General features: G+C 41.9%; 1 protein-coding gene across 1 annotated transcript; it reads right to left on the bottom strand.

Moving 5' to 3' along the window:
* Positions 1–7,528: 7,528 nt before the first annotated feature.
* LOC307170898 (E3 SUMO-protein ligase ZBED1-like) lies at positions 7,529–9,928 on the bottom strand (the record flags this gene model as incomplete). Its single annotated transcript, XM_079892207.1, has 3 exons — positions 7,529–7,917; positions 8,208–8,307; positions 8,609–9,928. The coding sequence occupies 3 exons, from the start codon at positions 9,926–9,928 to the stop codon at positions 7,529–7,531; spliced, it is 1,809 nt and encodes a 602-aa protein (XP_079748333.1).
* Positions 9,929–12,507: the final 2,579 nt, after the last annotated feature.

Genomic DNA, 12,507 nt, shown 5'->3' with positions numbered 1-12,507 from the left:
GGAGTTTTACCTCCACGGCACTTCAAATTCAGTTTTCTAAAATTCAAAACGCGGAAAATTCAGATCTTACAGAAAGTAGGTCACAGGTTATCCACAGGGAAGAGTAGAGGATCTCAGAAAAGTCGAACGGGGCATTTTGGCCAATTACAGAGCTGCACTGCAGTAGTTTTTTGGTGGTGGTTCAAGAGAATCCGTTTATCGGGGTCATGTAATGCAGCGGAGCTAGAAGGACGCATTTCCAGAGGCTCTCCGAAACTTTATCTTTAAAAACACTCTTGACCCCTTAAAAAAAAAACTATTCATTTATTCTGATTTATAAGCTGTGTAATGGTAGCCTAGAAATCTAGACGCACCCTAGCGGCAGCAAAATTTATTTTGCAGCCAGGGTAGTCTAGCAACTCTCTGTTGACTTTCGAGCTGGAAAAAAACAATTGGGTCAGGCCAATCACATCGTGTATAGCAGGGATGGGCAACTTCGGTCCTGGAGGGCCACTGTCCTGCAGAGTTTAGCTCCAACCCTAATTAACCACACCTGAACGAGGCAATCAATGTTTTCAGGATTACTAGATAGATACAGGCAGGTGAGTTTTTATCAGGGCTGAAGCTAAACTCTGCAGGACAGTGGCCCTCCAGGACCAGAGTTGCCCAACCCTGGTGTATAGAGTAGGCAGGGCGGGCTTAACATAATGACGACAGAGTTGCGACGGTTACCTGCCACTTGAAAACAAAGAATGGCTGCGGCTGCTGGCGAACAGTGGTCTTTTGAATCAGCTTTGGCCGCGACTCTGGAGGACTTGGAGTTAAGTTTTTCTTTGAGAAAAGAGCAAAGAACGGCACTTAAGTCATTTTTAAACAAGGAAGATCTGTTCGGATTTTTGCCAACTGGATACGGAAAAATTGTAATATACCAATTAGCTCCGCTGGTGGGGAAACGCATGGGACTCAGCCACAACCCGCTACGTCACCTTCTTCGTTGCTCTGATTGGTTGTAGTGCTATCCTATTGCGTGCAGAGGGATTTTGAGAGACAACCGTTTATCCCGCCCCTCGGATTGAGCAGTGCCAACGGTGAGTTGCCAGACCTAACATCTTGATGTAGGTCTGGCTTGCCAGGCTAGCGTAATGGACCTAAGATCTAAAAATAAGCAAACTTATTCGACAAGTGTGCGTCTTTCATTGTGTGAAAAGGAAAGCCAGCAAAAGGAGGCTATCTTTAGCAAAATGGCGCACGGTCAAGTGCAACCTACTGGGGACAACGCTCTCATACTTCAAGAGATACGAAATGGGAACCAAGCCCTCTAATAAGCTGGATACCAAAACAGCAGAGATTAACGAGTCCGAAAAAGCAGTTGAACAGCAGGAGAGAACATCAGTCTGTGAGTGTTTACTTTTCTCAGTAGATTTTAGCGCGGTTCTTTGTTGCTAGGAAACTTTGTTTTGTTTACTGTGTTTTACTCTGGTAAAATGTGAGCCCACGTGGCGTTTGTTTGTGTGCCATGACTTTTGAGTTTCGCTTGGCTAAATAGTAGGGCGTGGCCTGCTGTATTCAACCACAAGGTATTAGGTGTGTATAAAATAGGTTAGTGCACCACGGCAGTGGTCGCAGCAGCTGTGGTGTGAAGCCCTCATCGTGTTTAGACCAAAGAGTGTAAAGACCAACGACTCCACCTGTGCGACTCCACCGACAAGGCACTTGAGTATTAATTTCTTATTTTCTTGTTGTTTCCTTTCTCCTCTTTTCTCACACTGCCACACCGGCTGCCCTCTCCACTAAATTCACTTTCTCACAAACCCCTCGCCTGACTGGTAGGGGTGGTGGTACTGGTCTGCTCATCTCAAACGATTGGAAATTTAATAATTTACCACCTCTGTGTGACAACAGCTCATTTGAATCACATTCTATTACCATCACTAGCCCTATTAAAATCCACTTTGTAGTTGTATATCGTCCCCCAGGGCAGCTCGGCAGTTTCTTGGAGGAGCTTGATGTGCTACTCTCATCCTTCCCTGAGGATGGTACTCCTCTCATAGTTCTTGGAGACTTCAACATCCACCTAGAAAAACCTCAGGCTGCTGATTTCCACACTCTGCTTGCCTCATTCGACCTCAAACGAGTATCGACTGCGGCTACTCACAAATCAGGTAACAAATTGGACCTTATTTACACATGCTACTGCTCCACTGACCATACACTGGTCACTCCACTGCACACCTCAGATCACTTCCTCCTCACTCTCAACCTCAACCTGCCTCAGAACACAACACGCACTCCTCCACAGGTCACGTTTCGCCGAAACCTACGCTCACTCTCGTCTATCCTCTTTGGTCTCATCCACACTTCCTCCACCAGACCAGCTCTCAGCACTAGATACTAACAATGCAACTGATACTCTTCTCTCAACTTTAACATCCTGCTTGGACAACTTCTGCCCCGTTTCCTCCAGGCCAGCCCGCACCACACCCTCTGTCCCCTGGTTATCTGATGTTTTCCGTGAACATCGTGCTAAACTTAGGGGTGCTGTGAGGAAGTGGCGCAAATCCAAAGATCATACTGACCTTGGTCTTTATCAATCCCTCCTCTCGTCCTTCTCTGCTAATATCTCTACTGCTAAAATGACTTACTATCACAACAAAATTAACAATTCTTCTGACTCTCGCATGCTTATCAAAACCTTCTCCTCTCTTCTTAAGCCTCCTCCTCCATCAACCCAAACAGCTGACGATTTTGCCACATTCTTCATAAATAAAACAACCATCATCAGCGGCCAATTTACCAATCCACAAACTGACACACACATTTTACCAGCTAACACACACATTCTACCCTCCTTCTCCTTGCTTTCAGAGGCAGAAGTCTCCAAACTCCTCCTTTTCAATCGCCCTACTACCTGTCCGCTTGATCCTATTCCCACTAACCTACTTCAAGCTATTTCTTCCTCAGTTGTACCCGCACTCACGCACATCATAAACACTTCTCTTCACACTGGTACCTTTCCCATAGCATTTAAGCAGGCTCAGGTAACCCCACTGTTTAAGAAATCCACTCTAAATCCAGCACATCTAGAAAATTACAGACCAGTATCCCTTCTTCCATTCGTTACGAAAACACTTGAACGAGTTGTTTTCGAACCAGATCTCCTCCTTTCATACGCAGAACAACCTCTTGGACAACAATCAGTCTGGTTTCAAAAGCGGACACTCAACTGAGACTGCCCTGCTCTTAGTAATTGAAGCTCTGAGACAGGCAAGAGCAGCTTCCAAATCCTCAGTTCTCATTCTGCTGGATCTGTCTGCTGCCTTTGACACAGTTAACCACCAGATCCTCCTGTCAATCCTAAAGATGAAGGGCATCTCGGGAACCGCACTCCAATGGTTCAAGTCTTACCTCTCAGGTAGGTCCTTTAGGGTATTGTGGAGGGGTGTGGTGTCTAAGACCAAACATCTAGCTACTGGAGTGCCTCAGGGCTCAGTGCTTGGACCACTTCTCTTCTCAATCTACATGTCATCACTAAGATCTGTGATTCAGAAACATGGCTTTTCCTATCACTGCTACGCTGATGACACACAACTCTACCTCTCATTCCAGCCTGATGATCAGACGGTGGCCGCTCGCATCTCAGCCTGACTGACAGACATTTCTGGCTGGATGAAGGACCACCACCTTCAACTAAACCTTGCGAAGACAGAGCTACTTGTAGTCCCGGCTAACCCAACACTTCATCACAACTTTACAGTAATACTAACTCTTTCTCTTCTATTCTATCCCAAAAATATAAATACATGTACTGCGTTAGATTGAACTGAGAGGGATCATAGCACTTACATATTTTATTAACATATCTTTATTGCAAGGATTAACCCCTTGAGATGAGACATCTCGTTTTCGAGGGGGTCCTCCAGTACATCAAAGCAAAAAAGAACCAAAACAGCAGAGCAAATATCACGGTCAAATAGCACAACAAAACACAACAACACACACACACCAGCTCACAATGCTCAACCCCACCCCGCCCAGCACGAACCCCACAAGTGACATGACAGAAAAACAACCACATGACTAGCATTGCACAAAGTCAAGGACTAAGAGGAACACAAACAAGAACATTGATGATGATAATAACAAATAATAATAAATAAATAATAATGAGGACATAAAAATGAGAAATAGTAAACATATGACCAATGAAGTCCAAGGTCAAACAAACAAAACCAGAAACAAAGACAAATGTTCCGAAGATGATCCCCGAGAGCCCTTCGGAACGCTGTAAGTGAAGTTAAAGAACGGATAGAAAATGGAAGATTATTCCAATCATATGGAGCCTTAAAACAAAATGCATATTTCCCTACCTGTCTTTGAACTCTAGGAACAACAAAAAAGATCTGATCATTGTGTCGCTGGCTGTATAGCGAATTATAAAGCACTAAGTGTTGCTTGAGATAAACTGGATAATTAAAGTAAAAACTTTTAAAAATAAACTGTAACCAGTGAGACTGTCTCCTGGCAGAAGGGGCAAACCAGGACAACTGTCTGTACAACACACAGCGGTGTGTCCTAAAGGGACAGCGGAGAACAAAACGGCAATTTTGTTGTCCTACTGTTAGTTTAACTGCTTCTATTGTTCTCATTTGTAAGTCTCATTTGGATAAAAGCGTCTGCTAAATGAATAAATGTAAATGTAAATATCGGGGCTAAAGTCTATGCTTGATAACCTGACATCCTACGTCACCGAAGCCGAGGAACGCATCGGGATGGCGGAGGACCAAATCACTGAGCTGGACTCGTGGGTGGACAAGTTAACTAAGGATAATGAGCATTTGATGGTGAAAGTTGAGTCACTTGAGAATTACAGCAGACGCAATAATATCTGTGTCCTTAACGTGCGTGAGAGTTGTGAGGGAAGTGATCCGGTTACATTTTTCGCCAACTGGCTGCCGACTGTACTGGGACAAGAGCACTTTCCCGTTCCGCGAATAATAGAGCGAGTACACCGGACGCTCGCACCAAGACCATCCATGGAGGAGAGGCCGAGGGCTGTGTTGATACGCCTGCTGAAGTACCAGGACCAGGAGAAGATACTCTGTACGGCTGCAAAGCTATCCAGGGAAGACAAAGGTCCCATAATGTACGAGAATACGCAAGTGATGTTTTTTCCTGACCTGAGTGCCAGCCTGGTGAAGCGCAGAAAGGAATACGACCGGGTGAAGAAAGAGCTGTGATCCAGGGATGTCCAGTTTGCTTTACTCTATCCTGCTACTCTGAGGATAACACTCCCAGATGGGATAAGGAAAATATTTAAAACACCAAAAGAAGCAGCAGCGTTTGTGAGAGATCACACATGGGGAAATTGAAGAGAGGTGTAAACAAGTTACCTAACGTACTTTTGTAGCCATCGCGCACAAATGTAAGATACCACTGTTTTACAATATTGTTCACCTACTTGACTACTTCTCTTATTGTAATGGCAGTCATTATTACTTAAGAGTGTTTTATATAATATCCTATATTATATATCGGAGAGCCCCCAGGGGGCAGGGGACCTTAGATTTGAGTTAGATTTGTTGTTCATGAATACAAGACCTTTCTAGATGAAGGGAGATGTGCCACATGTTTTGGGGCTGGCACTGTGGGGTTCTATATGTTGCTTTTGAGGTATTTTTCTTTTTTGTTTTCTTTTTTGTTTGGGTGCTCCACTTATATGTTGCATACTATTTTTCAAGTGCTTTGTTTACTGTAATATTATAAGAGGTCGGGGAAGTTTGTGAACAAAACAGAACTTTTATGGAGTATTGAAATTTGTCAGTTTTAATGTTAAAGGATTGAATAGGCTGATTAAAAGAAAAAGGGTTTTGGCATATCTTTAAAACTGGGGGCAGCAAAATATACTTAGAGGAGGGGATTGCAATTTCTGTTTAGATCCTAGTTTGGACAAATCAACTAAGACCATCTCCAAGTCAAAAGCAGCCAAGACCACTCAAATGTATATGAAAGATCTAAATTTAATAGACATTTGGAGGCAGATGCACCCTCAGACTCGGGATTATTCCTTTTACTCATTCCCTGTCACAGTGTCTGGTTTATGTTTATTGGGTCACCACTAGATGTCCTCCTTCCCCACGGTGTCCATCACACTCTTGAACTACATCCCCCATGATCCTTGTCTTTTCATTGTACTCAGCTGTCCCTTATCACTGTTCATTGCACTCAGCCTGTTCCCCATTAGCATTGTTATTTCCCTGTGTATATAACCCTGTCTGTTTTAGTATGTGTCACTGAGTCCTTGTATATTGTCCACCACTTTGAGGTCTGTTTCAGCTCTATCCTAGCCTGTTCTTGTTTCTTGGATTGATTATATGGAGTTTGACCCCTGCCTGTATGACAACAATTTGGATTACCCTTAAATAAAACATACTGCAATTGGATCTCCATTTCCCGTGTGTGAGATCGTGACAGAAGGACTCAGTCAACAAGGATCCAGCGGTATGTTTTTTAATGTCTTTTCCCCAGCCATCGAGCAGGAGAGGAGAGAGGGTTTTGAGGGAACCCGTCTAGTCATTTTTCGTGGGACCCGGGGAGGTCGCAGAGGAGTGGTGGGTCGAGAAGGAGTCTAGGGGTGTAAATCGGAGCCTTCATGACGATTCGATACGATACCGATTTCTTAAGCCAACGATTTGATTATTTTCGATACTTCAGAATTCCCTGCGATACGATTCGATTCGATTCGATACGATTCAATACTAGTACCCAGGTTAGGGTTAGGGTTAGGGTAACCCTAACCCTAACCCTAACCCTAACCCTAATATTTTTAAATGATATCTATTAAGTTTCAAATAAATCAACAAAAATAATAAATAATGTGCCTTTTATTGAGAATACATTAACAGTATTCTATTACTGTTACACTATAGCAGTTGTGCTCAATGCACTGCAAATAGAACAGCAAATATAACAAACTGCATCTACAGTTACAATAAAGTGCAATCAGATAAATTGTAATAAGAACAAAATAACAATAATAAAGTCTAATGCTTACAGTGCAGGTCTACTATGGCCAATTAGCCTATTCACTGTTAAAAAAAAAAAAGACCTCTACAGCCTACAGTTCAAGTACATCAACCCTGCACGTTTATTTTATACAAAATTGGTTACATTTTGAAAATACAATTTGCATCTTATTAAGAGGTAATGGTCACACATCCTCTGCAGTAGATGAACTGCAAATAGAACAGTTAACTCCACAAAATCAGTCAAAGTGCAATAATAACAAAAAGTAACAAAAGTCTAGGACATAAGCCTACAGCCCATTCACTACAAAATAACAAAAATGCATTTGCATTTTAGAAGAATGAGGTATTTAGGTATTTAGAAGCATGGCTCATGGCTTGGGCTATAGCAGGGACCTTGCAAATAGAACAGTTACTCAAAACAGTTTAAGTGCAGTAAGAATCAAAACAAGTAACAAAAGTCAAGGACATAAGCCTACAGCCCATTAATGGCAAAACAACCAAAAACAAGGAGACTGACTACAGTTCTACAGTTCAATACTCTCAGTGGTGCTCCTTGACAGATTTTTCTTCAAGAAAATCAACTGGTCCACATGCTCAGAAGACAATACACTACGCTCTGAACGCACAATGTCCCCTGCTGTACTAAATACACGTTCTGATGGTACACTTGTACCAGGAATGCATAAGTACGTCTTGGCCAGGTCTGCCAGGAGAGGAAACTCAGCCTGGTGGGCTCTCCACCAGTCTAACACTTTACCATCTAGGCTCAAAGATGCAACATCTCTGTACTTCCTAACTTCATCATGGGCAAGTTCTTTGGATGTTTTGTCTCTGACACTTGGGTCCTCAGTGCAGAAGGAGTCGCCAAAAAGGTCCTCCAATACCTTTGATTTCTTGGAAACAGGAGGGCATTCTAGAATGGCACAGAAATAAAAAATAAGATTCGATTATAGTTGTGTGTTATTGTGTTATATATATATATATATATATATATATATATATATATATATATATATATATATATATATATATATATATATAAGCATATATATATATAATTATAAAGCATATATATATATAATTATAAAGCATATATATATATAATTATAAAGCATATATATATATATATATATATATATATATAAATAAAGATAACAAAAAAAAAAAAAAAATCAAGTATGTCTACAATGTATGAATACATACCTTTAGTGGTTTCTGCATCACACACCTCATTTAGCTCCATAGAAATCTGGTGAGGAGAAGAGTGAGGAGGTGTTTCCTCAGGCTGGGCCTCTGACTCATTCTGTAACACAGACACAGATAAACACATACACATACACATACACATAAAGGCAAAGTTATTAGTAAATAGCTAGAGTACTCAATGGAACAACGGGTTCATCAGTATTACTATTAAATTAAATTAAACACCATCACTAAATTAACCAAGATGAGAAACAACCTACCCTCTGTTCATTCAGCCGTGCCGCTTCTTCAGCAAGATATTCAAATGTTTGGTTTCTTCTCTAATCACCCAGGAAAGGAAGCTTTTTAAATCGGGGGTCTAAAGGAGCTGCTCGAAGCAAGAATGGTTCTTCGTCCACATATCGCTCTCTAAGATCATCAGACATGAGCCGTTTCATGTCTTTGATTAAGGGGGAGTCATCCGGTGCATATTCGAAATGCGCCAGCAACTTAATTCGGAGAGGTGCGACGATGGACACAGTGGGCTGCTTCTCCTCGCACATCAGAGTGGTAGCAGCCTTTAGCGGGGCTAGCAGACTCACCATTTGTTCGGCAGCCAAGAGATCACTTTCACTGAGTGTGTGCACGTCACACGAGCCTTTTCTGACTTTCTTGTCGAGAAGTGTCGCCATCACCGCAGCTTGTTGTTCAAGAAATCGCTCCAACATCTCAAAAGAACTATTCCATCGGGTTTTCACGTCTGCTTTGAGCTTGTGGCGTGGAAGCCCCAGCAAACTTTGCTTCTCCTTCAAAACTGTGGTCGCAACTGCGCTGCGGTGAAAAAAACTCACAATTCTTCTCACGCGCCCTAAAAGCCTTTCTGTGGCAGCAATCTTCAGGCCATCTTGTGTTGTCAGATTGAGTGTGTGCGCGAAACACTTTATATGTGGTGATAACCCTGCCTCTTCACCGGCTTTGATCATGTTAGAAGCGTTGTCGGTTACGAGAGCCGGTGCCTTGTCCAATATACCCCATTCTTCACACGCACTTCTCAGAACCTGCCCAATATTAACTCCTGAATGAGTGTCTCCGAAGACACGAGTCTGTAAAACATGGTTTTTCATTTGCCATTTGTTGTCAATAAAATGACATGTTACGGTGATGTATGACTCCGTTGTGCATGAAGTCCATCCATCTGAAGTTATGGCTACTCGCTCTGCACTCATCAGACCCTGAATAACTTCATCACGAACTTTGGTGTAGAAGTTCGGAATATAGGACTCGCTGAATTGTTGCCGTGAGGGGATGTTGTACCTCGGCTCAAGAACTTCGAGCAGGTATCTAAAGCCTTCGTTCTCTACGACGCAATAGGGCCTCATGTCTTTGCATATAAAAAACGCGATGGCTTTGGTGATGTTTTTTGCTCTTTTTGAAGTGCTTGACAACTTTGGAGGGAAAAACGTTGTCAGTGATGTGGCGGCCGTGGAAGCCTGGCCCTGTGTTCTTTCTTTACACTCGCCATCAATACCATGGCGCCTTTTCAGGTGTGCGGATAGATTCGACGTATTGCCGCAGTATCTTATCTCACACTGACAGTCTTTCTCTTTGCAAACGGCAACATCTCTTACCACTACTCCTTCGGTTTTCCTGAAGCCAAAATACTTCCACACCCATGACTTGACGCCGACTGGAGTGTGTAGCATTTCATTTTCATTGCCAGCTCGCTCTGACGGTTCCATCGCTCTTGACTCAAGAGCTGTGTCCCAATGTGAAGTCTGCATCCTCCGAAGGCCGTATTTGAAGGCCGATTGCGTCACAGCGGCGCGTCGAAACGCGACGAAGGATGTCCCAATTCAAAAGCTGCACACTTCGGAGGTCGCATTTGAAGGCCGATTGCGTCACCGCGGCGCGATGAAGGCTGTCCCAATTCAATTCTGCATCCTCCGAAGTCCGTATTCGAAGGCCGGTTGCGTCATCGCGGCGCGACGAAGGCTAAAGCAACGCCAAATGCACCCTTCGTTTCCCCGTGAAAGGAAGGATACATAAATGGACACTTAGCGGACTATCCTACCCCATAAGTCATCGCGCGTCGGTGACGACAGCAATTTTTTCATAAAAAAAATGACGGCCGAGAGTTCGCTGGTGGACGGCAAATTCACATTTAAATGTAAGTATTATGTTTTCATTTACTCAAATAGCTAGTGAAACCACAGTTAAAAGCCACAAGTTTTTCTTTCTTATAAACTTCATCTTAACTCCATCACCATTGCGTGGCTTCATTTGTCAGGTGGTCTGAGGCTAAACTTGTGCTAATATTAGTTTAATAATTGATTCAGGGAGCAAGGAGCAGACAGCTCAATTTATTAAACTGCAATTAAAAAAATAAACTAAATAAATTAAATTAAATTTTATTGTAATATTTGCACTAGTCTGTCTAACTTGTGTAAATAAGAAATATCACTCACCCTATAAAGCCCACAACAATAAGAAAAGCAGTAGATAAGGCAATGGGGTTTAATTATGTGTTTTTGTAGTGCTGTCATGCAAGCTATGTCTACAAAGGTTTTAACCAAATTTGAGTATTCATGAATATGATTTTAAAAATACAAAGTAAGAAAGTTGAGATCACATCTTTGCTGAAATGTATTGTGTTATTAACAAGCCATGGTTAATTTGCTCTGCCTTAGGATTGCAAGTGTCCTGGAACATGTGAGGGTGTGAGTGGGAACCCACTGCTGAAACTTGGCCCTGGTTTGTCCTCATGGATGAGATGTTGGGACAGAGGCATTGCACCCTCATTGCCTCAATCCCTGAGGACACACCAGGGCCGAGTTCAGCAGTGTGTGACCAAGAAGAGGAGGAGCCAGGGGCAGCAGCACCAGCACCAGGACCAGCAGCACCAGGACCAGCAGCATCAGCACCAGCACCCGCACCACAAAGAAGGCGAGACAGAGAGGACGAGTTTTTGGACTTGATTAGAGAAGACATGGGACTGCAGAGGCGAGGAGAGCACAAGAGAGAATGGACAGGCTGTTTTCTCCTCTTGAAAGAATGATTGAGAAATATGTATATGTATATATATATATATATATATATATATATATATATATATATATATATATATATATTTTCACTTATATTTTTTAAAAGGAAAAAAAAATTCTGCAACTTTAAATGTGTAAATAAAAGAGAATTCATTGCTCTGGACATTGTTTATTTTTGTAATGACAGTCATAATTTCTACATGAAACAAATTCTTCTATAACTTTTTTTCCCCCAACTATTTACAACATACTTTAAACATATATCAAAATCAACATAAACATTTAAATTTACAGTACATAAAATAAGATAAAATGATGTAGACTTTTATTCAGCTGAGTGGGAGACCCTGGTGTGCTGCTGGACCGGGATGGGCTCCACAATAGAGACCCTGGTAAGGCCTCCTGCTGGTGAGACATCATCTAGGACGTTCTTCAGAGTGTTTGACTGCATATTTACACTATCCACGTCTACCAACAGGTTTGCAGGGCTGACTCATGGAATAAATATTGAGATACTTTATTACACTTTATTTAGTACTTTTAATAACCACTAATACCGCTTTGGCGAAAAACTACTAGTCATATATTTCAAACCTTAGTTAAGCAAACTTATCTTGCATACTCTAATGTACTTAAGGTATCAAGAGTAAAAGTAAAGGAATTCTGGAGGGATGGTTCTGCTTTTATATTACTGCATATGTTGCATTTTACTTCTGAATATTTTCAAGGTTGATACATTTAAACTATATACTTTTGTGTAGTTTATTGTAAAACAATGCATCATATTGTAAAATAACATAATTTTGTAGTGTTGCTGTCCTGTGTGAGGAAATCACTTCGAGTATTAACGAAGTATGTAGTTCCTTACATACCACCACTGGTTATATTGAAAATTAAACTAACAAAATGTAGGCTTATTGTCACAATATTAACAAATTGTTGCTAACTACAGCTCCGTCCCATTTCAAAGGGCGCATCTGAAGCGCTCGGACCGGTCTAGCCTACGGAGGATTGTTCTTGTCGCCTAGCAACAGTGACTGACAGCTGCCGATGACGAGCGGGAGTAACATTCGCACTGGACTTTTTATATTCAACTGGGTTTTATATTCAAATAGGGTTGAAAACCTGTGTAAATATATTTACCATGGTCCATTTATGTGCATAATAAAAAGAATACACTAGCCTACAAAATCGCATCAAGGTAAGATATAAATGAACATTTGAATCTTCGGCTAAGCCGAAAGTAGGCCTACATGACCTGGTCCTCCAGTAAA

The sequence above is a fragment of the Squalius cephalus genome (assembly GCF_949319135.1).
Source record: "Squalius cephalus genome assembly, chromosome: 14".
Taxonomy (NCBI): Eukaryota; Metazoa; Chordata; class Actinopteri; order Cypriniformes; family Leuciscidae; genus Squalius; species Squalius cephalus.
The sequence above is the reverse complement of the archived record's forward strand: the minus strand, read 5'-3'. Positions and strand labels throughout refer to the sequence as shown.